General features: G+C 36.5%; 6 protein-coding genes and 1 long non-coding RNA gene across 13 annotated transcripts; 3 read left to right on the forward strand and 4 right to left on the reverse strand.

Annotated features, from left to right (window-relative positions):
* Positions 1–49: 49 nt before the first annotated feature.
* LOC17874758 (phosphatidylserine decarboxylase proenzyme 2) lies at positions 50–4597 on the reverse strand. Of its 3 annotated transcripts, none has more exons than XM_023780938.1 (22): positions 4346–4597; positions 4158–4225; positions 4033–4057; positions 3889–3948; positions 3728–3796; positions 3514–3603; positions 3388–3438; positions 3149–3232; positions 2878–2969; positions 2635–2787; positions 2453–2537; positions 2252–2363; positions 1991–2091; positions 1863–1910; positions 1615–1761; positions 1383–1478; positions 1216–1290; positions 1009–1101; positions 847–933; positions 721–771; positions 582–621; positions 50–341 (listed from the first exon to the last, which is right to left on the reverse strand). In XM_023780938.1, the coding sequence occupies exons 1-22, from the start codon at positions 4526–4528 to the stop codon at positions 262–264; spliced, it is 1890 nt and encodes a 629-aa protein (XP_023636706.1). In that variant the 5' UTR covers positions 4529–4597; the 3' UTR covers positions 50–261. The 3 variants fall into 3 exon arrangements, with proteins under 3 accessions (XP_023636706.1, XP_023636701.1, XP_006280176.1); XM_023780933.1 differs by having other exon boundaries at positions 51–341; positions 4158–4237; XM_006280114.2 differs by lacking the exon at positions 50–341 and having other exon boundaries at positions 388–621; positions 4158–4237.
* Positions 4598–6088: 1491 nt separating this feature from the next.
* Positions 6089–9193, forward strand: LOC17876502 (putative clathrin assembly protein At5g57200). The gene is made up of 14 exons (XM_006279446.2): positions 6089–6178; positions 6286–6355; positions 6455–6552; positions 6647–6785; positions 6882–7009; positions 7097–7186; positions 7275–7391; positions 7491–7556; positions 7656–7736; positions 7816–7893; positions 8003–8197; positions 8279–8354; positions 8457–8590; positions 8660–9193. The coding sequence occupies exons 1-14, from the start codon at positions 6089–6091 to the stop codon at positions 9074–9076; spliced, it is 1779 nt and encodes a 592-aa protein (XP_006279508.1). The 3' UTR covers positions 9077–9193.
* A 283-nt stretch (positions 9194–9476) lies between these two features.
* On the reverse strand, positions 9477–12459 carry LOC17875603 (TBC1 domain family member 5 homolog B). Its single transcript, XM_023777461.1, has 5 exons — positions 12080–12459; positions 11798–11901; positions 11520–11696; positions 9830–11442; positions 9477–9735 (listed from the first exon to the last, which is right to left on the reverse strand). The coding sequence occupies exons 1-5, from the start codon at positions 12271–12273 to the stop codon at positions 9613–9615; spliced, it is 2211 nt and encodes a 736-aa protein (XP_023633229.1). The 5' UTR covers positions 12274–12459; the 3' UTR covers positions 9477–9612.
* A 383-nt stretch (positions 12460–12842) lies between these two features.
* Positions 12843–14196, reverse strand: LOC111828953. Of its 2 annotated transcripts, none has more exons than XR_002832600.1 (4): positions 13825–14196; positions 13414–13695; positions 13112–13253; positions 12843–13013 (listed from the first exon to the last, which is right to left on the reverse strand). It is a non-coding gene; the product is annotated as an uncharacterized LOC111828953 (long non-coding RNA). The 2 variants fall into 2 exon arrangements; XR_002832601.1 differs by having other exon boundaries at positions 13344–13695.
* Positions 14197–14907: 711 nt separating this feature from the next.
* Positions 14908–16645, forward strand: LOC17876501. Of its 2 annotated transcripts, none has more exons than XM_006281172.2 (7): positions 14908–15015; positions 15521–15576; positions 15671–15790; positions 15875–15953; positions 16036–16122; positions 16208–16270; positions 16367–16645. In XM_006281172.2, exons 2-7 carry the CDS (start codon positions 15521–15523, stop codon positions 16442–16444), a joined length of 483 nt encoding a protein of 160 aa, XP_006281234.1. In that variant the 5' UTR covers positions 14908–15015; the 3' UTR covers positions 16445–16645. The 2 variants fall into 2 exon arrangements, with proteins under 2 accessions (XP_006281234.1, XP_023643362.1); XM_023787594.1 differs by having other exon boundaries at positions 14989–15084.
* A 1465-nt stretch (positions 16646–18110) lies between these two features.
* Positions 18111–20551, forward strand: LOC17875590 (oxysterol-binding protein-related protein 4C). The gene is made up of 7 exons (XM_006281361.2): positions 18111–18354; positions 18465–18695; positions 19058–19306; positions 19435–19531; positions 19655–19952; positions 20052–20154; positions 20247–20551. The coding sequence occupies exons 2-7, from the start codon at positions 18552–18554 to the stop codon at positions 20496–20498; spliced, it is 1143 nt and encodes a 380-aa protein (XP_006281423.1). The 5' UTR covers positions 18111–18354; positions 18465–18551; the 3' UTR covers positions 20499–20551.
* Positions 20552–20932: 381 nt separating this feature from the next.
* LOC17875842 (pentatricopeptide repeat-containing protein At5g57250, mitochondrial) lies at positions 20933–25055 on the reverse strand. Of its 3 annotated transcripts, none has more exons than XM_023786818.1 (4): positions 22041–25055; positions 21825–21956; positions 21564–21718; positions 20933–21480 (listed from the first exon to the last, which is right to left on the reverse strand). In XM_023786818.1, the coding sequence occupies exons 1-2, from the start codon at positions 24940–24942 to the stop codon at positions 21952–21954; spliced, it is 2907 nt and encodes a 968-aa protein (XP_023642586.1). In that variant the 5' UTR covers positions 24943–25055; the 3' UTR covers positions 20933–21480; positions 21564–21718; positions 21825–21951. The 3 variants fall into 3 exon arrangements, with proteins under 3 accessions (XP_023642586.1, XP_023642582.1, XP_006279953.1); XM_023786814.1 differs by having other exon boundaries at positions 22027–25055; XM_006279891.2 differs by having other exon boundaries at positions 21825–25055.
* Positions 25056–25263: the final 208 nt, after the last annotated feature.

Raw genomic sequence — 25263 nt, forward strand, 5'->3', positions numbered from 1 at the left:
GTTGTAGAATTATCAACATCATCATTCGTAATATGTAGAGGTTAAAGTCACACCCCTTTCTTACCAAAGGAGGTACTTGACCTCATTCATGTTTTTTTTCTTATCCTTACAAGTTACAACAAACAAATATCTCATCCTCATGAAATGTGTAATAGAGAAAAAAGGATTGGTAATGCTTTTGTCCCTCAATGCAAAGTCATAATGTAGCCAAAGAAGGAGGCCGGGAGGTTAGAGGTTGGAAAGAGCAGCTCCAGAGACGACTCAGCTTAAAATAGTCTCAGCTTCCGGTAATGTCCCGGAGTAGAATCCGACAATGAGTTGACCATAAGCCAACTTTGTCCCTTTTCATATAGAAAAGCAGGTTTCAAAAATAGAACGCGCTTCACAAGAAATGTGTAAAGCTTACTCATCATATATATAATACCGATATATCATTTGTTATATACAGTGTTATTATGCTGAAACAAACTTATATCGAACCAAATGATCCAATCAATTCAGGGGTAGAGAGATTCAGGCCAATGTCCTTGTGGAGACACCTAGTTGCATTCCAACACTAACTAGTGTCTCTAAGGACCTACCACTATTAACCAAGAGATCCTCATCAATCCGGATCGAGTCCTGCAGAATGTGTTAAGTGAAAAATATAAGGTTGATGCATGCATTTATTATAAAAGCATAAAATTGTTCTCAAGCTTAAAAAGATTATTATACACTAACCTTTTCGAAGACGCATATAACAGTGCTCCCACCGAAAGAAAAATAACCAAGCTGCAAGTAAAGTTTAAATGAGGTTAGAAACTTTTTCTTGGAAGTGTTTTCTTGAGAAAAGTTGAAACTGCTTACTTCGTCCCCTTTCTTCACACGCTCTCCTTCCTTCCTAACAAAATTGATGCTACCTACCATTGTTGCACCGATTGCAACAAAAGCTACCTGTTACACAGACTTATTAGCTGACATTGATGTTATCAAGAAAGGAAGCTTGTGAGTACTATACTGGTTACAAACCTTTCCAAACTCTGCTGTTGATATAATGGCAACGGTCCGTTTATTTTCCGTGAAAACATTACAGTACTTGCTATTGACCGCAATCGGGTTAACCTACATGCAAGGTGTTTCATCAAGAAATAAAATAGTGAGTGGATAAGAAAACATGATGGAGATGAGACAAGATCTTGGACTGAGTAAAGCCAGACAGATGTCACAGCCACATACCGTGTATAAGCTTCCAGAAAGATCCTCAAACTTTTCAATGACTCCTGAGACAGGGACATGAAACCTATGATAGTCCTGTAACATTGTCAAGAAATGCGTCAGTCAACTGTGTAGTGATTTAGCCTATAAATCTGTGTCTCAATAGGAAATATCCAGTCTCGCCGCACCTGTGGTGCTAGTCTGAATATCACCAAAGATCCATCAAGAAAGGCATTTGGATTTACAGTCTTCCCAAGGAGGCCTCTAATTGAAAACTTTCGGCCCTATGACAATGCAGAATCAATACAAACAAAAATATTAGGATGTGTTGCAACTTATTAGCTACTTCATTTGTTTAGAGAGTCTCTAATCTTGCATCATAACTATATAGTAAGTTACACTAGAGACAATTTTGTATACCTTGATCCAAAATCGGGTGCTATCCTCCACCGACTGAAATGCCATTAATCGACAATCAGCAGCAGATACGGCAACATCATTGCGGTTCATGCAAGCAATTGGTCTTGCACCAGGTTTCAGTTCCCGGATGAAGAATTCATTGAACGTCTGCAAGTAAAAACTCATCATTCTTTTATACTTAGTCACTTTCTAATATTGCTTTCATGGGAAATTCTTACTATTAGTCTATAAATCAGATCCTAACATACCTTAAAATGCTGCAGAGGATACTTGACTTCAGCCATGTTTATTTGATCCTGTAACAGAAAATAATCTTAATCCCAAACCCAACAACAAAGCAACACAATATAGCTTAGTAAATAGTAACTTTCCATGCCTTAAAGAACTCGAGGAAGCTTGGTATCTTTTGGGCAGATTCAACAGAGTTCATTTTCTTCCCCTGCTTCTCAGAAAGTCTCTGCAGAATCTCCTTTGCCCCTGAGTCAACAAGAACAATCAAGCATACGTAGTTGTGTTATTTTTTTAGATTGCATCATGGCGAGAAATTGAAGAGTTTAGGCACAACAAAACTGTGAAGTGACACAATAGGTTAGAAAGGTCATGAGCATTTCAGAGGTAGTAGTCCTAAATAGTGTACCTTGATCCATAAGTCGAAGCCCAATTTTGGACTGGTAAATAGCTCTCATGGAGAGAACAATCTTTGAGTCAATCAACTCTTCCACAAGTCTCTTACTCTTCCGGTCAATCACCTAAAGCAAGAAGCAATAATACACGTTATTAAAGTGAAAACAAGAAATACAAAAGTTAATGAGAGTAACAAAAGAGGATAGTGGGATACCACAATATGTGAAGCACTTGAACCAGTATTCAAACCAACATCATAGGTTGATAAGTGTGTCCATTCACTTAGTTTGAACATCCATCTGAACAAAACGTTGAATATATGATGTGGCCATAACTCATAAGGGATGTCAATAATTTTATCTTAAGAGATGTCTGTTAAATAAAGAGACTTCTCACCCATACGAAGCTTGTCTATCAGTCAAGAACCCTCCTGTCATCACTTGATTACCGGTTCCTTCGTCAAAACAAAGAGTCATATGAATCATCGCGTTGAGCTTGTCAGAGAGTTGAGCCTCTCCACACACCGGGCAGTTATTTATAATTGGCTCCCTGCATTAGAGAGTTCAAATTACTAGGATTCTAGAAGGTATACATTTGATTGTTATGAAAAGAAAATCTAAAAAAATTGAAGTGACTTACTTTTCTTGTTGAAGAGCAAGAAGTGCAGCCAACTCGTCAATCGTTACAACACCGTCACCATTTAGATCAGCAGCTCTGAACAACTCCTCTTTCTGGTAAATAAGTCAGTGAAAACATCAAGTCCACCTTCAGCAGAAATGCAGCAATCTAGCATCTTGATCTGCTGAGCGGCATAGTTTTATTATACTTAAACACTAATTGAGTAAAAGAGAGAAAAACTCATGTAATCCACTAATATGACATAAGTGACAAATATGCTTTAAAGTCGAACCTTTTTAGCAGCTACTAAGTTTCCAAAAGCCTTCATTAGATCAGAGAACTCCGAAAATGAGAGTTGCCCATCTTCATTGTAGTCCTGCACTTTGTTAAAGAACTCCAACTATCAAAACTGTTTGATTCTAATATTCTACAAAATGTTGTTTAAGAGAAGCAAGAAACATTGAATTGTGCCATACATAGAGAGAACATACTGTAATAGATAAGAGAGAGGAAGGTCTAGGCAACGCATACCACTATGGACAAGATACGCTTTGCAAACCGCTTTTCAGTTTCAACAGGATCCTGTAAAGGTTAAGCAACCAAACATCAGACACCTTTGCTCATTCATTTTCTCAAAGTCTTTTCACTAGCGTGTACCTCAATAGCGCATGAAAGGAAAATGGTGCCAACAACTTTGGATGATGTGGGATCTAACAAGTCAAATGACTTACAAGCCGACTCAGGTTCCTGTTTATCACACCAAATAAAGCTAATAAGCAGGGAGTTAAATAATCTTGCAACATCCCACTACATGCACCATTATCTAATAAGAAAACAAGAATTTTACATAATACATATTTGAACTGCTGACCTGCACTACAAAATCGAATATATCAAGCTCACAGTAACCAACGATTTTGTTGCTCGAGAGCCTATTAGTCTGCATCAAGAAAGGATGATCCTTTTAACTACACTATTAGTCAAAGAAACCATATCATAAGTAAACTGAAAATCTGAGTAGTAAGAAGAAACCTCAAATACAGAGACCCTAGCGAGACTTGGTCCATTCTTCTCCAAAAGAAGCTTCTTTTCCTTAAAAAAAACAGAAAAACAGAATACCAGATTTAGCAGAAAGAAACAGAACCAAAGTACAAGACACGGTTCCGAACGACTTACAGAGTTCCAAATTGGCTTCTCTGTACTGCAAAATTATCAGAAACAGAACACTTTTATCAATACTCCTTGGAACTTAAAAAGAATAAAAATTTGAAAAGCTATGAACGTATTTGGGAGAGACATACGTATCTGAGATTTCAGTTCTGAAGGTCTGTTCTCCGAACGAGACACAACCAAGCCACTTGTCCTTAAACTTCATATCCGCCTGAAGAAGAAAAATTAACAAGCCAGAAACAAAACTAAAACATCACATCACACTATTATTCACTATAAGCACCAAAACGTAAAAACGCAAGAAAATATAAAACCGTACGCCGAGAAGAGTGAGAAGGGCAATGCCGGAGAAATCCTCGGCGGTAACAGCTCTTTGATTCACCACTCCGGCCGAGTTTCGAGAACAACGTAGATGACGACGGTTAGTGTAAAACTTCTGAAGCTTCTGTCGTAGCCTTGCCCTTCGCGACCCCTTTGCCTCCCTTGAGTTTCCGTTTCCCATATTCTTTTTAACGGATCGGAGATTGAGGAAGACGAAGGAGAGAGAGAGAGAGAGAGAGAGATTAAAGAAGAGCTCTTTATATTCTCTGACGTTGACCAAAACTGTGACCGTCTCTAATATTTATATTGCAATATGGTCTGTACTCTGTTATGGACTTTGCCAAAGTGGCTCTTTTTTATTCGACTCTGTTTTTAATTCTTTTTTGATTCTGCTCTGTTTTTATTTAAAAAAAATGATAAAGATAGGAATAAAAATGGGAATTTTATTTTCAGTGGTCATCCCTCTTCCACCTTCTACGTTAGGGAACGTTTTTGCAATTTTCTATACTAATTGAGCATATATGTAAAGAAATTCTTATATTATTTTTTTCCTTTGTAAAGTTGTTATAAGCATATAATGATCTACTTAGCAGTCAATATAATGTGTCTCGTATACTATGTACTCGTTGATATAATAAATAGTCTCAGATTGAAGAAACAAGGTTTGAAATATGTTGTTATATTGGACCTGGTCTAAATAAAATAGTCTCTTTGGTACTTACTTGTGTTGTAAAGCGTGCGAGATTAGTTATAGACTCTTGCATCTGATTCTATTGGCAGTCAAAGCTGTTCATTGTTGATTTTATCAAACAGGGGAAGAGATGGAGATACGTTTTAAAAAAATAAAATCATTTATATAATGAAATAATTGAACAGAGATAACAAGAAACGAGTAGAGTTTGTTATATAAAGCATGTAAAAGCAGACACATATTATTAATTTTCTTTTAAACGTGTAATACTGATTTTCTCTAGCGCATCCAAACATTAGAAGAAGAACGTGAACATTTTTAGCTTAGTTCAAAATGGAACTCGAGATTTTTCAAACATACGTATAAAGAAGGCAAATCTAAACCATACTTATTAGATACCACAATTTAACTGAGAGAGGTTATAAGAAGGAAGAAAAAACTCACGTCGCTTGGACAATACATTTAACTGTTGAAGCTTATTTAGGATAGTAATGACGTCGGAGTTGCCGTCGTGTATGAATCACGGATTGTCCACATTAATACAATAGAATAACTTGTAATATAATAAAATAACATGATAATCACGGATTATCCTCATTTACGAAAGATATTAATGTAGTTTTTTGTTTTTTTTTTTCATCACTCGTATTAAGTCAAATTAGCAAATAAACCAAAAACAATTACTCTGTTATTATCATCAATAAAAAGGTGAAAATGGAAATAATCCAGATTGCTAAACAAATTAAAAAAGAAATAATCCAGATCATTAATATTCTGTTACGCACGTTTTGAGGGTGACGAAGAACAAGAAGAAGAAAACTTTTTTTTTGTAAAAGAAAGAAAAACAAAACAAGTCTTGTTATCGTTGTGTTTCCGTTTATTGTACATCCATTAGACAAAACATCATCATCATCATCAAATCATCTTTCTCTCTTTCTCTATCATCTTCTTCCTCGCTCAAAAATCATATTATTACTGCATCCACAAATCCGCATTTTTCACCAAGATCAGAAACGTTAATTATATCTTTATCAAAAAAGTGTCCGATCGATGGGAACGTTCACGAGCTTCCGAAAGGCCTACGGAGCGCTTAAGGATACCACCACCGTTGGTCTCGCTAAGGTCAACAGCGAATTCAAGGTCAGCTTCTTCATCTCACCATTTGTAAATCTTGAAATCATGAAAAGATTCAGATTCTCAAATATGCATGTTTTTTTTTGTTTGGTTTGGATCGTTATAATGTATAGGATTTAGATATTGCGATCGTCAAGGCAACGAATCATGTTGAATCCCCTCCCAAAGAACGTCATGTTCGTAGTAAGTTAATTCCTCTGTTTTTGTCTAAGTCTCCTAATTAACATCACCGTATTTGATATGATTCAGAGAATGTAACGATGATTTTAAAATTTTCTATAGAGATATTCTCTGCGACATCTGTGATACAACCACGAGCAGATGTAGCTTATTGCATTCATGCATTATCAAAAAGATTATCGAAAACTCGCAATTGGGTTGTAAGTTTTCTTCTTTAATATGAAAAATTCTGAATTTTATAAAACACATTTTTCTTTGTAAAACAATTCTTGAATTAGTTTGACAATCACACAGGTTGCAATGAAGGTATTGATAGTGATTCATAGAACATTAAGAGAAGGTGACCCAACGTTTAGAGAAGAGCTTCTTAATTACTCACACAGAAGACATATTCTCAGAATTTCTAACTTCAAAGACGATACAAGTCCTCTTGGTATGAATAAACTAATTCTCCATCTATATATATACAGTACTTGCATTTCTTCAGCTCTTGTAAATGTAACCATCATATACTGTTTCTTTGATGCAGCCTGGGACTGTTCTGCTTGGGTTAGAACATACGCGCTCTTTCTAGAAGAGCGGCTTGAATGTTATCGGGTTTTAAAGTATGACATCGAGGCAGAGCGTTTGCCAAAAGCTTCAGGTGCAGCTTCCAAGGTTTGTCTCCTCCTAACTACTTAACATCATGAAGAAGCATTCAAAATTTTATCTTTTACTAGAAACCTTTGTTCAATGGTTCTGTAGACGCATAGAACAAGAATGCTGTCTGGTGAAGATCTATTAGAACAGTTACCTGCGTTGCAACAGCTTCTTTACCGGCTTATCGGATGTCAAGTAAAGTCATATATGCAGATTCAAAATTTTTTTTTTTTTTTTTTTTTTTCTGGAGAAGAAATTTTCTAATTTGTTTTCAGCTTTGCAGCCTGAAGGAGCAGCTTATAGCAACTATCTAATCCAATATGCACTTGCATTGGTGCTTAAAGAAAGCTTCAAAATCTATTGTGCTATCAATGATGGAATCATTAATCTTGTTGACATGGTCTGTTCCAAAAAAATCAGTTTCATTACCTGCTTTCGCTCTTTAATTCGCTCTGCGCTTTCCTATTCATAGATTGTAGTTTTCTCTGTGTCATTGTAGTTCTTTGAGATGTCAAGACATGATGCAGTTAAAGCTCTAAACATATACAAACGGGCTGGTCAACAGGTGAAGCAACTTCACTTCTTTCTTCTAGCTTATTATATTTTACGCGTATATTAAGCTAATTTTCGTAAGCTTTGCTTGTTGATGTTTTGCTTTGCACAGGCTGAGAATTTGGCTGAGTTTTATGATTACTGCAAAGGGCTAGAGCTTGCAAGGAACTTTCAGTTCCCAACCTTAAGACAGGTTGGTTCTTAGCTTTTTGGATCAGGTTTATATTTTGTGTAACAGTTGTGTAATTCACTTATCTAAACACTGTTTTCAGCCTCCTCCTTCGTTTCTTGCGACAATGGAAGAGTACATTAAAGAAGCACCTCAGAGTGGCTCTGTACAGAAAAAACTGGTAAAAGAAACTTTATCTTTCGTTATATTCTCAATCCTTGGTTAAATTTAATACCGATGATCAAGGTCTTCTTATGATTTGACATTTTGTTCTGTTTTTTTATTAATAGGAGTATCAGGAAAAAGAGGAGGAAGAACAAGAACAAGAAGAAGAACAGCCTGAAGAACCTGCAGAAGAAGATAACCAAAACGAAGACAACGAAAATGATCAGCCGCTTATCGAGGAAGAGGAAGAAGAGCCTAAAGAGGAGAAAGAAGAGGAAGAAGCTAAACCTTCACCATTGATAGACACTGATGACTTACTGGTGACTCTTCTTCATCTCCATACATTATAGTATATACCAAAACCTCAATACTAAGTGATCCTTTTCCTTGGATTGGTGCAGGGTCTGAATGAAATAAACCCAAAAGCCGCAGAGATAGAGCAAAACAATGCATTCGCTCTCGCGATATATCCACCAGGTAGAGAGACAAACAGAACAATCCCATTTAAAAAACTCTAGACTTTCTCAAATATACCATTGTTGGAAGAGATAACACAGTGATGAGAAGTTCTCTCTACAGGACATGAAACTTCAGGTCCATCTAATAGTCTAAGCTTAATAGAAGCCGGAGGAAGTGGTTGGGAACTTGCACTAGTCACACCACAGAACAACAATAACAACAACAACCCTCGTCCCACAATAGCTACAAAACTCGTAAGTCTCTCCCGTTCGGATTTGAACTCAAAATGTCTATTTGTACTCAAATAGTATCTCTGTTTACAGGGTGGTGGATTTGACAATCTTCTACTAGACAGTCTATACGAAGATGATACAGCAAGAAGGCAAATCCAATTAACAAACGCCGGTTACGGATTTGGAGCCACAGCGACAGCCATAGAACCAGCCTTGTCATCGAATCCGAATCCCTTTGGGATGCAACATGATCCTTTTGCAATGTCTAATAACATGGCTCCACCAACCAACGTTCAAATGGCAATGCAACAACAACAAATGATGATGATGAATAACCAAAGTCCATATAACAACAACAACTATTCACCTTATCACCATCATCAGTTCTCACCAAACCCTGCATCTGCTTCATCTCCTAACCCATTTGGTGACTTCCTCGCTCTCCCAGCTCCTCCTTCATCTGGTACTCAACAACAGCAACACAGTCATCACCATATGCTCCTTTAGAAAGGCCATCTCAATAACTTGTCTCTTTTTTCATCTTCTTCTTAATTTCGATTTGATTCAGGTTATTATTTATTATTCTTTCATTCTTTTCTTCTAGTATAAAACTCTTCTACATTGTCAGGATTTTTCTTCTTTTTGTTTCCATTAATTTGAATACTTATTTCAGCTTAATATATAACTTAATCATTTTGTATTTTCCCCTCTATTTATGCTTTCTATTCAAATTTTGCAAATTTATTTCAACGGTAAGAGTTAACGGCCAGGGGCAAAAAAAGAGGAGGGAAAGTTATATAATTTAATGCACTCTCACTTCTCTTGTCGCTAAGAACCGTTAAAAACCCGTTAACTCAGGTCCCTTGTGATAGAAGAAACCTAGATTTCTTATTGTGCAACTGCTAAAAGTAAAACAAAACCCTCATCAAAATTTCTGATATATACATAACAGTTACACACTCTATCTCACACTCACATACACACGTAGATACAAATGAATCTTCACAATACACTGATGTAAGCTGATTCTGAAAAAATGAACTTTACATTTCCGACAACAACATGTTTCCAAGTCTACGAAGTTCTCTAAGAGCTTCTTCAACTGTTAGTCTTCCGTTCTCAGTCATATTCTCCGGTGAGTTTAGCTCCAACACTGACTCTATTACCTGATACCGAAACATTCACAATATTGAGTCAAGTCATCTTTAGTTTGGGTTCATATAATAATCAAATCCAATCATTCGATTCGCCAAATTTTACCTTAATATGTTCAAGCATGGACCGTCCTGTGTTCTTTAATGCATCTCCGTTACCTGCAGTTGAATCTGAATCTGTCTTTCCATGTTCAGAATCTATCGGTTTAGCATCTTTGGTCTCCGAGGTCTCCTCACCAGACAAGTTTCTACCTAATCTCCATAGCCTCTGGAATTTACCTGAAAATATATTTCTCTCTCTAAAAATATTCATCCCTGATGTCGTCTCTGACTCGTTCTCAGGAACGGAAAGAGGCAAATCCATCTGGTTCTCACTTTTTCCTTTATCATAATTGTTATCCTCATAATCCAAGCTGGGTGAATCAGATACTGTAGATGAGCGTTCGATATCAGTTTCCAGGTTTGGTAATTCAGGAGAGTCAATCTCTTTTTCACCGAGTTGTCGGGATAAATCATCGAGTAAACTTCGTCTAATAGGCGGCTTGTTTGCACTTTTATTTGCTTCAGCAGGTGAAGGATCAGATTCTGTCCTTGAAAGCCTTAGCTTTACTCTTTCTGACCAACTCTTCTTCCCTGCTTTTGGTCTCTGCAACGCTTTTTTTTTCCGTTCTTCTTCTTCTGCGCTGTTCAAAACTCTCCACTTCTCTTCCCAGTAGCTCTCGGGTACTATTCCAACAGGAGAAGAGCTAAGTGAGATCGAATCAACCGATAAGCTGTGACCTCTCATCGGTTTTCTCGACCCTTTCAGAACTAAATCACGACGAGCATTGATTTCCAAAGCAAGACTCTGCAATGTCTTGGCCTTTTCGATAACTTTGCCCAGATCAATGTCCTCTGGAAAATTCAGTAACCTCTTGAGTGAAGATGTTGCGTTTTCGGTTGCCAGCAGCGATGATCTAAGATAAAGTATCATCGAAACGGCCATTCCAGCAACCAGAGCTCCTCTGGGAGAGCTAAGGATCCTGAATTCAAACCCTAAATCAGCCTCAACGCTTCTCTCCACCTCAGAATTGTCAGCAGAAAATATCTCATCCCACACAATCAATAGATTATACAGCGGAAACTCTCTCCCAAACAAAACCCGTAACCATCGGAGAGCAAAGTACTGTGGTTCAACGCCAAGCTCAACGAGGTGGCTGTGAAGAGAAGCATCGACCAGAGACAGTAAATGATACAACGCCCCAGAAGCTTCGATCACAGGAGGCAGTCCAGTGACAGAGTCGTTTGGAGCGGAATAAACAAAGAAATTCGCAACAGAAACTGAACCAAGGGATGATCCACCATACATCAGAGCGTCGAACATTGTGTAAGCATCATGTTCCATGAACTTCTCAGATAGAACGATTCCCAATTCGCCTTCCGCTCCATATGCATCACTCAACAGCACAGCGGTCTGCGTCTCGGTGTCAAGCTCATCAAAACTCTTGGGTTTTTTCTTCTTATTGGTGCTTCCAAATGATGGCCCATCTTCTTCGTCTTCCATGGAACCATCCAAAACCTTTTTTATATCGAAGTCATATGCTCCAGAATCGCGTTCTTGAAAGGCCAATTCGTCAAACAAATCAATGAACTGATCTTCATAGTTTGATCTCACTTCGGTAAGATATTGCACATCCACTTGAAGAACATAAAGCAAAGGAGCCAATAATTCATGCATCCCTAAAACCAAAAAAAAAATCCCATTAAAACCACAAAACATCTCCCGCAAATCACCCTAAAAAAACCAAGTGTCTAACCTTGTCTATAACCAATCTCCGGATGTTTCAAACACCACAAGAGAAGAACCCTTCTAAGCATCCCTTGACATCCAGAGGACTGAAAGTAACTTCCATGCTCTGGATACAACCGAGAGAGATCTTGATCAAGCGTTTTCTCGAGCTCTGCATTACGAAAGAATCTTCCCCAAGTACTATCTACACAATCCAGAAGGCTTCATATCATCAGTACTACATGGGAGAGAAAATGCAATTGAATGTATTTGAAAGAAGAGAGACAGTAAAGTTTAGAATATTACCAGGATTTTGTGATAAGGGATTATCAATAGTTAGATCTGAAGAATTGGTTCCTTTCTTGGGTAAATGTGGATCAATTAAGAGTCGTCTTCTCAAAGCAGCATAACTAAGAAACAACACATAAAAGTCAAAACTTTTACTAAATAATCAACATATAAAAAATATAAACTTCTGTTTCCATGAATTGATCTGAGTCTGAATCTGGAGCTACCAAATCGAGAAATGCAAAACCCTGAAATGTTCAAACTAAGAATGGTGAAAAATGTAGGGGGAAAAGTCAAAACCTTCTTCTGGAATCAGCGGTTACTCTGCGAAGCTCATCAATGGTGGAGGAAGGAGAAGACGGGAGAATTCCGAGGTTAATTCGCCATCGGACACCGCGAAGCTTCTCGAACCGGTGATCTTGAGACGGCGATGCGCCAGAAGTGCAAGGAGGGTCTTGTGTTCTTAAAAACTGGATCTCTTCATGAATCGCCATTTTTGACACAAATGCTTTTTCTTCATCAAATCTTCGATTTCGTGCCAAATAGATTCATTACTGTTTCGATCAAAATAAATGAAAATTGTGTTTTTATTTTTGGTTTTGTTTATGAGGGAACAAAAGTTATGCTTTAGACGAAAAATGGAATCAAAACGTATTCTTTTTGTATGTTTCTTTTGTTTTTCTCATTTCATGAGGCTGAGAAATCTGGGATTGGTTTGGAGGAGAGAATGGTTTAGGTTCTTTAAGAACGACGTAGTTTCATAATCGAGGTTCGTTTTTACCTGAATAAGTAAAACTGTAAAAGTACTGATTTAGACTTTTACTAGCACCGTGCAGCAATAATTTGACAGGCACAAGCAGATAAGGGGAGGTAAGCTGATCACATCTCCATTAAATATAATGGTAACCAAAACAGAATAAGGAAGAAAAAGAAAACACCACATGTAAATAAATTCAACCATCGATGCTAAAAAATCAAAATGGGACACTGTCTGCTTTGCATCCTCAACATACCAAAAATCAAAATCCCAGAAGTATGAATTAAAAGATTGCAGAGGAACGAAACCTGAATAACAACATGTCTAGCTTTCTTCATAAGAGGAGCTCAGACTTGAAGATGTTCAAATACAAAAACTACTTTAGTAGACATATCATCCATCATGAAAAGGACAGAAAATAAGTACAAACCCATTTAAAACGAAGTTATGATCATCTTTCATCTGACTGCGAGTAGACTGCAAAGGTTCAGAAGTATAGTGATTGATAAAGAAATCCTGCAAAATAATACAATAAGACATACAGAGGAGAGATAACACGAAAAAAGGATTCATACATATGAGATCACTCCTTGAGTCAACCAGTGAGGAACTCCAAAGCTTACTTCTCGTGAAGTAATTCACAAATAGAAAGAGGCGTTTTGGAAGCGAATCTATGATCCCACTGTCGCTTTCACTTCGCTTCCGCTTCCAAAACACCTGCAAGACGAAGAAACTTACTTAGTTACCGAAACAAACAAAAAAAAACAAAAAAATTAGAGACGCGTTAAGAAGAAGAAGAGATGATACTCGAGGCATGAACCATCACTGCTCCATAAAAGATGTTGCAACAGATTTTAGAGGGAAAAAGGAACAAAACCTGAATATCTATCACATGTCCAGCCTTCTGCAGGAGATGAAAAGATATGAAAACAAACTCGGCTGGAAGAAAACAAACACTCAAATTCCACAAACCAAACAGAGGGCACAAACACTCAACAGAATCACAAAAAAGGATACATCTGATTTCAGACTCCCTTTGGAATTTCTCAGCAGCTTCTACATAACCTTCAGTCCCAAGAATATTCATCACCAGAGTTTACAGCATTTAGTTTCATCTCCCATTCTTCACGTGTGATCACCTTCTTCCAAGTAGCTGTGACTTGCCACATTTAAATTAGGCCCAAGAAAATAATCGCAATAAGATTCATTTTTTTTCCAAAAACACATCATCAATTTAGGTAAAAGAACGCAAGAACCTGAATAAACCACATAGACCTCGAGGAAATACCTGAACTTGTGGGTCATCTCTCATCTGAATGTGTCTACACAACAAGAACATCTGGGAAACAAAAGAGGCAGAGGACCAACAGTAGCCAATAATAAATAAAACAACTGCTAGGCAAAAAGGTGTACATATCCGAGGTAACCTGAAAGTTAAACTCAGAATTCGTAGACATATAGCACAGAGAAGAAACAAGTCCAAGCCCTTCACTGATGGCTAAAAGCATCATCCAAAACCTGAAATAAGAAAAAAAACAAGTAAACCACTCAAACCTAAACCAAGAAACAAAAAGTCGACAAGGTGTTTAGAAAAGGGAAACCATGAGAAGGCCTGAAGACGTATCATGGAGATGAATACGCGATGAACATATCGTAAATTGCTTCCAAAACACCTACAAGAGGTAGAAAGAGATGTATATAACTAAACAATAAAAAAAAAAAGAGGAAAAAAGAAGTGTTAAGAGGAAGAACAAAACCCCTGAAGACAGTGACATTGATCCATAAGAGCATCATCCAAAACCTGAAATAACAGGATTACAAGTAAATCACATGTAATTAGGAAAAAAACACCGAACCATAGTGAAAATTCAGAAGAAAATAGAGATTCGTTTAGAAAAGGGAACCAATAAGAAGGCTGAAGCCGTAGGTAGCAGGTGAAGCATATGTGATGACAGAAATGCCTGCAAGACGAAGAGAGTAATGTAAGTAACTAGTAAATAAAAGAAAGAAGAAGAAAAAGAATAGTTAAGAGGAAGAACAAGACCCCTGAAGACAGTGACTTTACTTAAAACCTGAAACATCCAATTAAAAAGACCAAAAACATGTTGAAAAGTCCCTCATGGCACAGTCCAAACCTCATGAAGCCAGAGCTTTAAATCCAATTAATGATAAAATTGAGATAGCTAATATCTACCAAAGGGAAAGAGGAACCCGTTTTTTAAAACGTTTAGCTATTTCCTTTTTTCTTTTTTTTTTCGCCAACTATTTTCTTTTTTCTTTGTCGCCAACTATTTCTTTTTCTCTAATTTTCCTTTTTTAAAAAACGTTTAGCTATTTTCCTTTTTTCTAATTTTCCTTTTTCTCTTGATTTAAAACAGAAAAAAAAAAAATTATTCTTCGTCTTCAATTTAAATTCATAATCCACGATTCTGGTTCGAGGCTTTCAGCAGTGAGAGTAAAATCGAAACAAGCCCTTCAGGTTTAACATATCTCCTCAAAAGCTTTGTGTATCTGTTGATTCGAATTCGTTTCACTAGAAAAGATAGAAGTAAGCGAATTGCAATTTATCTTCTTTGTTAGGATTTACTTACAGTCTTTACTTTGGTTCTTTTTTTTTGGGTTTTTTGTTTGATTGGCGAAATTTATATTCTTTATGCGTTTTATTCAATGCTTGAATACGTTTTCGGAAACCACATGACTGCTTTTGCATTGATGTGATGAGATCAGTGGAGGTTCATTTTTAGCGCGCTCATGTTGTTCGATGAAATGCCTGAAAGAAATTTTATACCTTTCTGTCATAACTCTTAAAGGGATTTATTGGTTTCACTTACTTATATTGATGAACTTGATCTTTACATTGGCTTTTAGTTACTGGAGAAAAATATACTCAAAATGCAAAAATCTATCTCCAAGTATTGCTCTGTTATCACATAATAAGCTATCGGAATATTTTCCTGAGTCTGGTATATATTTGGTTTGCTCAGATGGGAGATTCAACATTTCTTGATAGAATGCTTCTCCAGCTTCGCTCCACTTGCAAGTAATGCTTTTTGAGTTTGTTTTGTTAAATTCTATAACTGTGACATCGTAGAGACCAATCATGGAAAAGGGTTGATCTTTCTGTTGAAATGAAGGTATTACAGCGGCTATCCTAAGGATCTCGGGCCATCGCGGGTTCTTCATTTTACATCAGAAAGAGAGTTTGTCCAACTCCTTCACCAGGGTTATCCAGTGGTTGTCGCATTCACCATAAGGTAAATTAACCTTCTCCAGAACCCTGCAAATTACCCTCCCTCTTTGTTATGTTTCCAATTTAAGTGTCTTCTTCCATAAAACAGAAGTAACTACACACAACATCTTGACCGGATGCTTGAGGAAGCTGCTGCTGAGTTCTATCCTAACATAAAGTTTATGAGAGTGAGTTCGTAAACAGTATAAAATAAGACAAAATGAAAACTTTCTAAACTATTAAGGGACTGTTGTGTTTGGATTGTTTCAGGTTGAGTGCCCCAAGTATCCCGGATTCTGTATAACTCGTCAGAAAAGCGAATATCCTTTCATTGAAATCTTCCATAGCCCACAACAAGTATAGTTCTAAATTCGTGTATATAACCTGTTTAAACCATTTATGCTTTCGTGTATCTCGTAAAATGAACATCCTTCTGATGCAGGCGGGTAATGAAGGTAAGGTACAGGATCCAAATGTCACTCGGTATTCAGTGAAAGTTGTACCTGTAAGTGGAAGCATCACAAATTGTCTTTTACACATATATTCATCCATTGCAGAGACTAAAGATTGGTAACTTTTCCTTGTATGTTGCATTTGGCAGTACAATTATGATATGAGTCCTTATGGATTCAGAGAATTTTTCAAGCGCCAGGGAGTTCGTACTTCGGATCCCAAATGAAGCAATTTAAAGCCCGGTATGATTCGAAAGGTTTTCAAGTGTATCGATGGCTTCGTTGAGATACCTATGACTGTTTTTAAAACTATTGTAATACTAAATTTCTCTTTTGCCTTTGAAATAACGAAAGAAATAAATGCTTATGATGTCTGATATGATGCTCCAAGTTGTTCAATTTGCATGAATCAATAATCAGTTAATATTTAGAGTTGTGTAAAATTCGAATGTGAAAGGGAAATTGCTATCCAGCGTTCTCGTAGAAATACATCTACTCTATTTTTTTTTTGTCAATTTGTCATGCTAGTCTTACAATTTAAAAATAAAAAATGAGATGATATATGATAAGTGTTTCACGGAACAAAAAAAAAGAACAAAAATCGTAATAAAGTTCAGATTCAAGTAAAGTCGTAAAAAATTTTTTGCAAAAAAAAAACTAAAAGTTATAGTTGTTTATATCCTATGCTCTTTATTAATCTATTTTCTATAAATTTTTTCGAATTTTTAAGTTATCTATGTTTTTTTATTAGTTATTAATTAGGATTTGCAAATTTTAATATAAACAACTAAAACTATTGATTTAAAGTTAAAAAAGACTCCAAATTACAAAAAATGATTTAGTTATAACTAAATTTAAAATGTTTCTTAATATGTGTGAAAAATCTAAAAATACTCTCTCTATTCCATTTTTTTAGATTTTTAAGCTAAAAACACAATGTTTAAGAAACTATAAATGTTTAAGGAATAACTAAAAGAGAGAGAGGAGAATATAAATAGTCATATAATATACTAAATAAACATAAATTATGCCTAAAAATTGGATAAAATCTTACAAAATGAAACAAAAATTTGTTTAAAAAATCTTATAATTTGGAATAGAGGGAGTATATCAATTAGGAAGAGATGAAGTATCATATTTATGATTTTTTAAGCTAAAAGCACAAATATTAAGAAATAATAAATGTTTTTACAAAAATTTACTTAAGGGGGTGTATTCAAAGTAGAATTTTTAAGTAATTTGAGTTTTCTTAAGTTTTAATAAATGATTTTGATGATTTTAAGAAAGTTCATATGATTTTTATCAAATCCTTACAAATCTCACCTTAAATCATGGGGTTTGGATTTCTATACCTTTAACTAAGGAAATCCTCTCAAATGCTTCAAAATCATTAAGGGGGTGTATTCAGAGTGGAATTTAAAGAGATTTGTGTATAATTTATAAATCATATGTTATTCAAACATGGATTTTAGAAAATCTCATAAAAATCCAATTTTATTAAACTAATGATTTCAAAATCCACATTTAAATACACTGTTATTGAAAATAGTTTGTAGAGATTTTTAATGATTTTGAAGGATTTGAGAGGATTTCCTTAGTTAATCCCATGGTTTTAGGTGAGTTTTGAAAAGATTTACAAATACATAATTCCACTTTAAATACACCCCCTTAATAGTAAGAAATATTGAAAGTTTTAAATAATCATACACAATTAAAATTAATATAAAATTTGTATAAATGAGAAAATCTAATAATGTGGAATATAAAAAAAAGTTTAAAACATCTTATATGTTAGCACAAAGGGAGTATATAATACTCTTTGTCCAAAAAAAAAAAAAGGGAGTATATAATATACACACATTGAGCAAAACTCCATACGTTTTCTTTACCTTGTAACCTGATCCTTATTAAAGATCTAGCCTTGGTTAGGTGAATCTCTCTGGATATGCATGTTGTTCTATTAATAGCATCATCCATCGACTGGCTAATTATAATCTACCATTTTAGGTTCTTTTTTAATTCATCATGAGGGTTTGATTCTGATACCTACTTCTTTTGCTTTTTCTTACAATCTTTGTAAACAACGTCAATTAGAAGGCTAGCCTCAACAATCGCTTCTCTTCATCACTCTTCTAGGGTATGTCATGATATGTGTTTGCTTCACTTTTCACATTGATTCTATACATATACAGTATAAAGTTCGTTTTCTTAGGGTTGGCTTTGAACTTGTTTTGTGTGCAAATGAAGGCAGAAGAAGAAGAAGAAGAAGAAGAAGAAGAAGAAGAAGAAGAAGAAGAAGAAGAAGAAGAAGAAGAAGAAGAAGAAGAAGAAGAAATGGGGAAGCAGGTTGTTTTGGCGAAGCCTTTCTCGTTGGAAGATGAGAAAGAAGACTCTGAAAACACACCTCCCAATCTCATCCAGCGGATCCTAAGCCTCTTCAAAAACGTACGGCCAGGATCTGATCTCTCTAATTTTCAGGTACGTAACGCTTGTTTGTGTCTCTTTTTTCTCTGTTTGTCATCGATGAAAAAAGTGAAGTATGTATATTCAAGTATTTATTTGAAGATGTACTATGTTTAGTATATACTTTTTTGGGTCTAACTTATATACCACTCCACAAAATTTTATCACCCAAAAAAAGAGATTCGATTTTTCTCTCTATTAAGGTTTTCCACATTGTATATCCAAAATTTGCTCTTATAGTTTCGTATATTTAACTTGAAACATATATTAAACATAATTACATTATCATCTAGCTAGCACTTGTAAATAATCTAAACTTGATAATAACATGCTTCAATTTATATAACTAAAACATAAGTTTGATTTACTGTGAAAAGCTTCCACCTCAAATGAACCTACCGAGATCGCAGCTGCAATGCTATGGCGAGATAGTGTACAGTTTCGATGGTCACGATCTACTCGGCGAATGTAGTCGTCGTGATCAACCAATCGAACGGCTCAAATCAGTCGTGACGTGGTACATCGCAACTCTCCGGCCATTGGTATTTGGCATGGCTCCCTATAACCCTGTCATCGGCGAAACTCACCACGTGTCCAATGCTCATATCAACGTTCTCGTCGAGCAGGCAAGTGTTTTAAACTTTTTTCTTCTATAATACTAGTATTGTTTTTATAAAATAACTCTTTCAGTGTATACGAAAATTAGTATTAAAGATCAATGAACATATAATGTTATGTGTTTTGATATTTTCAGATATCGCATCATCCACCAGTGTCAGCTCTTCATGCAACTCACGAGAAAGAAAACATAGACGTAATGTTATGTCAATACTTCACACCTAAATTTCGTGGTACGTATAATAATCAAATGAGAAATCTCAATTATAATATTTTATACTTTATAGATTATTAACCCACTCCAAGAATACACGTTTAATGAATTGAGATTTCTCACTTTTCTAATTACATTAAAGGTACGTACGTAGAGGTTGAGTTGAAGGGTAAAAGAGTTATGAAAGTTGTAAATCACAAAGAGACTTACGTAATGAACCAACCAAAACTACTGATGACGTTTTTACCGGCGATGGGGGCTCAATGGGCCGGAAAAGTGGTAATAAAGTGCCCGGAGACGAGACTCGAAGCCGAGTTGCAGTTACTCTCCGACTCCTTTGTCAGTAGATTCACAGGAAACAACAAAAGAGCCATTAAAGGAAAGATATTTGAATCTTCCTCTAGGAAACAACTCTATGAAATCTTTGGACACTGGGACAGGTACGTAACAAAACAAAAGAAGAAGCTAGCTATAATCCATGTTTCAAAGTTTTTATTGCAGTTGAACATCAAAACTTACAGTGAGGTAAATGTTTTCAGAACTGTTACCGCGAAAAATACCAAGACAGGAGAGCTTGAGGTTATATACAAAGCGAATGAAAACATTGCAAAACTCAAAACTCCCATTGTCAAGAACCTGCAGGTACGGTTACTTTATTTAGAAACTTTCCCGGGAGATCATAAATTTTAATGCTTCAATATTCTTTAATTAAGTTATTTCTGGTATGCATGCAGGAGGTGAGTGAGAGCGAGTCGGGGATGGTGTGGAGTGAGGTGAGTGAAGGGATCATGAGGAAAGATTGGGAGAAAGCAAGAGAAGCGAAGAGAGATGTGGAGGAGAGGCAGAGGGAGTCTTTGAGGAAAAGAGAGGCTATTGGAGAATCATGGATTCCAAAACATTTCTCAGTTGCTCGAGCTGGTAAGGACTGGGACTGTGTTCCTCTACAGCCTAGAGTTCCTCGAGCTCCTATCATTGTTCCTCTCTGATTCATTCTCTCTATAGAGGTTCGTACAAGATGTAAGAGGATTTAAGTAGTAACAAAAGGTTGTATAAATTTTACCTTTTCACATATCTCTTGTAAGAAGTAAGAACTGATCATTGAGAAAGTTATTAGCTTTTGTCTGTTCTCTCTCACAATTTGAAAATGATATAAATTTTCCCATTGGTAAAAAAAAAAAAAAAGAAATCTTATGAGCATCTCTATTGCTTATTTTTTCATGGGTGTCTAAAAATCTGTTTAGAATGAATCATTATTTATTTTAATTATAAGTGTTTTTAAAATGTGCAAATGTGTTTGCAAAATAAGTGTATATACCTAGAAATACTTTGCACACTATAAAGTTAATGTATTTTAATTATAAAATAAAATTTTAGACACTTAACAAAAAAAAATTACCATGGTAAAGTGTTACCAAAAAAAAAAAAAAAATTACCATGGTATTTCCTTTTTCAAAGTTTATATTGCTATGGCTTTACCAAAGTTTCTGATGCTGACAAATTTGAATACGCAAGCCATTGTTTTCTCAGAGGTCAACCTGAGCTTACGGCGCCACGTTCTTTCGTGGTTACTATACCCCTGAGATGCCGATACTCGTGGAGAGTCTGAAGCAGAGGGTCTTGGCTTTGAAGAACAACAAGGACTGCCTTCGCCTTCACCAATCTCTCTAGTTACCTACTTATTCTCTGTTTCTCTTTTTATTTAGGATTTATTTTTAAGTGCTGCTTAATTGCTCTATGCTATCAATGTAACCTCTCTCTTTCTCTCTCTACACTCGCTTTACATGGATCAACAGAGCACAGATCTCAAGTTTAATGAGAGCACATAAATAAAATTTGAATAGACCGGGATTGCTGATTATGTCCCTATCCCGATGTACTCAGGCTCATCGGGAGCATCTCCAGGGTCTACTCTTATCATGTACATATCTTTCTTTTTGGCTCATTCGCAGGATCTTCCAATATATCTCCCTTTCAATCAAGAAGATATCCAATTTCAGAAAGCAGGAATTTGTTAGGAACTAAAAAATGTAAAACCTGATTACTGTTGTTACCTCATGACTGAGCCACTGAGGTGCCACAGGTTCCTGTCTCGGCTGTAAAATAGATTTCTTTGTCACATGAACACTATAAAGCATCTTCTCTGCCTTGGATTTCCCATTCTCTCCATGGTGCCACATTTTTAAGTTCTATTTCTCTGTAGAGGTTCCTACAAGATAAAAGAGCTCATGAGAGGTGTAAAGCACATAGAAAAAATAAAGTTGTAAGAAATTCTCAAACTCCAAAAATCACAAGCAATGAGAATATGAACTTACCAGTATATCTTACAGGGAAGATGTTAATCAACCGTCAGTTGTCCCATTTCGATGAATGAACCCATTAAATGTCCAACCTTATCGGCAATTCAACATAATTGCATATTCCATTGCAGGCTTTGCAGCTCTAGTCTGTTAGAATCACTCAAGAGTAAGTAGGGTTGGCTTTTGGTGGCTTGAGCAGTTAAGCAAACATACTGACTTATTTAGGCATACAAGAAAGCACAGACATGACGAATTCATTAGCTTGCTTCAGCTTCCCACTGGAGCAGAGTGATCTAATGGTTGAGTGAAGGGTATGGAAATCATAAGCATAGTCTTCTTTCTTTACCTGTTGTTCGTTCACACCATTCAGAAATTGTAACATTTGACTAGAACCCAGGCTTTTACCAGACAGATAGATAGTTGAACTTATCTCTTCTAGGATTTTGATAGCCTGAGGGACCCTTCCTTGCTCGCACAACTCGACCAGGAAGCCTCTGATCGATTCAGATTCAACCAATTCTTCATCAACTCTGTTAATCAGCTTAATAGCAGATTCTGAAACAAGCATTTCTCTCAAGAGTCCCCTAGCTTCTTCCATTCGCCCTTTTGTGCAGAAACCTTTAATCAGAAACAAGAAACCTAAGAAATCGGCTGAGATATTTTCATCCTTGAACTCAGCAAACACTCTGAGAGCTTCTTCCATGTCACCTTTTTTACAGTAACCTTTGATCATTGAGCTGACTGTGAATGCGTCAGGTGTAACCCTTCCCATCATTTTCCGAGTTAAAACTCTCATGGCTTCCTCTGTTTGCCCGAGTCTGCAATAACCGTCAATTATAGAATTGTAAATGAGAATGTTCGGTACAAGTCCTTTAGATACCATACTGTCCAATAGTTTCTCAGCATCGAGAAACAACCCTTCTTTGCATAAATTATCAATCAAAATGCCGTATGTGACCTCAGACGGGTCTAAACCAATATTTTCTAGGGAGTCAAAAAGACGGAGAGCTTCTACAAGACAACCATGCTGGCAAAGTCTATTTATGAGGGAATTATATGTAATGATATTGAGCATGACGCCTCTGCTTTTGGCAAAACTGCACAAATCTAAGGCCTTTACTAGAAATCCTTCCTTGCAGAGACCATCAATAATGATTGTGTAATCAACCACATCAACTGAAGGCAGAGTAGTTTCTTCAGCATTGACAACGAGTGAATAAGCATCCAATGCTCTGAGATTGTCCACTAGAATTTTCAGAATCATAGAAGGATATGTAATTGTTAAGCGTTTTCTACTCATAATCATATAAACTTTAATTGCAGCCTCGAAATAACCTCTCTTGCATAAAATAAAGATAGCATCATTGAACATCCCACGACACCGATCTGAATTCAACTGGTCGAGTGTATAAACAAAACTGAGTATTCCTTTTTCACCTCTGTTAGCATGGATTGAATGTAACACGTTCCGAGATGTACGGATGTCCAAACACAAACCTTTCTCCCATAGCTCAATAAGTACATCCGTGGCTGTTTCCAGCATGCCTTTCTTGCAGAGTGCATCAATGATCCAATTATAACATACAGCTGAGGAAACCGAGCTTTTCCGCAGCTCATTAAATATCTCAAGTGCCTCTTCGATCTGACCTATTTTGCAGAACCCCTCAATCATCATAGAATATGTGACCGTATCTGGAGTCAGATCCATGTCAGGCATTGCCCTATAAAGTGCATCGGCTTCGCTATACGCACCCACCAATAGAAATGCTTTCAGGAGAATGTTGCACATAACCAAGTCCATAGGGATCTTAGCTTCTTCAAACCTACGCCTAACTTCTAATACAGCATCTGTATTCTCTTCCTTTATATAACTATTTAACAAAGTACTATAAGTAAAGACATCCCCCACAACTCCTTTGGAAATCTCATCCGCCTCTGACACTCTACCTGCTCTGCACAGTCCATTAATCACAGTGTTATAAGTAAGGATGCTTGGTTGAATCCCTCTCTGCTCCATATCTCCCAACATAGAGAAAGCTCGATTCAAATTTCCTTTCCTACAAACTCCATCGATCAAAGTCACATAGAGAAACTCATCCACTTCAATTCCCATATTCAGAATTCTATCGAACAACGCAAATGCCTCTTCAAGTTTACCCTTTCTGCAGATTCCCCTAATAATAGCTGTATAAGTGATCAAATTTGGCTCTATTCCTTCCTTTATCATCTTCCCTAATAACCCAAATGATTTTTTAATGTTTCCTTCCTTCGATAACCCATCTATTAGTATTGAATAGCTAACAGCATCTCGACTTATTCCCTTCTCCACCATTTTCCTGTCCAGCATAAGTGCATCCATTAAAGCACCTCCCTTAAAGTACCCATGAATCCAGTTACTGTAGAAAACGCAGTCAAATTCAAATCTTTCATCTTCCAATCTCCTAACTAAATCCCTCACTTCATCAACCTTACCCAATTGACAAAGAGCACTCACAAGCGTAGTATAAGTTACATGATTCGGCACTAAAACTCCTGAATCTACAGCACTCTCGAAAAAACCCAACGCAAGTTCCGGTTTACCAATCCTACAAAACCCAGAAATCACAGCACTAGAAACGAAATTATCAAATGGGTAATTAACTTTCTTATTCGTCATCATCTCTAGAACCTCTAAGGCGTTATCCATCTCTCCTTTCGAAACGAACCGATAAATCAGTGAACAGAACGTCAAGGAGGAAGGAAACGCACCGTGATTCTGTAAACAATCTCTGAGAATCGAGAGGCCCTTATTAGGATTATCACGCGTGACGCTGAATCCATGAATTAGAGAATCTAACATATGGGTCCTGGGAAAAATCGAAGCTTTTGAAATCTGGGTGTTGATAAACTTCTCTGCGTCTTCGTACCGATTCAAATTGAGGAATGCCCATGAAACGATTGAGTAAATCCGGTGATTAATGTGTACTTGCCTCGAATCTAGCTGAGAGTACAAGTGAACAATGCAATTAAACTTCTGGCGACGGTAGAGATATCGAAGAAACCTATCGATGGAGTTTAAGGTTGGAGAGAAGCCGCTTTTGAGCAGTGACTGGAGAGAAAAGAGTCCCGAAGAAGTACGATGATGGAGCTTCATGGAGATTCGCAAAAGGATTCTCCTTTCTTCTTAGCTAATTCGGCATTACAGAATCGCCATGGCAAAGAAAATATCACAGAAGTAGCCGACACTGCAGCGAAGGAACTAAACGAATACAGGTGAAGAAGTCTCGAGCTAGTGAGTAGTGACTCTCTTTTACATTGGACCGGTCTGGTTCTGATTGAACCGGGTCTTTTTTTGTTTCTCTTGATTTTAGATTTAGCTGGTTTTCAGGGATATTTAATCCAGTTAACCAATTTGATCCAAACCAAACGGACCAGAAACTAAGCTCTGATTGAACAATGAACAAGCATAATGTAA

This window comes from Capsella rubella, unplaced genomic scaffold (genome assembly GCF_000375325.1).
Source record: "Capsella rubella cultivar Monte Gargano unplaced genomic scaffold, Caprub1_0 scaffold_8, whole genome shotgun sequence".
Classification (NCBI taxonomy): Eukaryota; Viridiplantae; Streptophyta; class Magnoliopsida; order Brassicales; family Brassicaceae; genus Capsella; species Capsella rubella.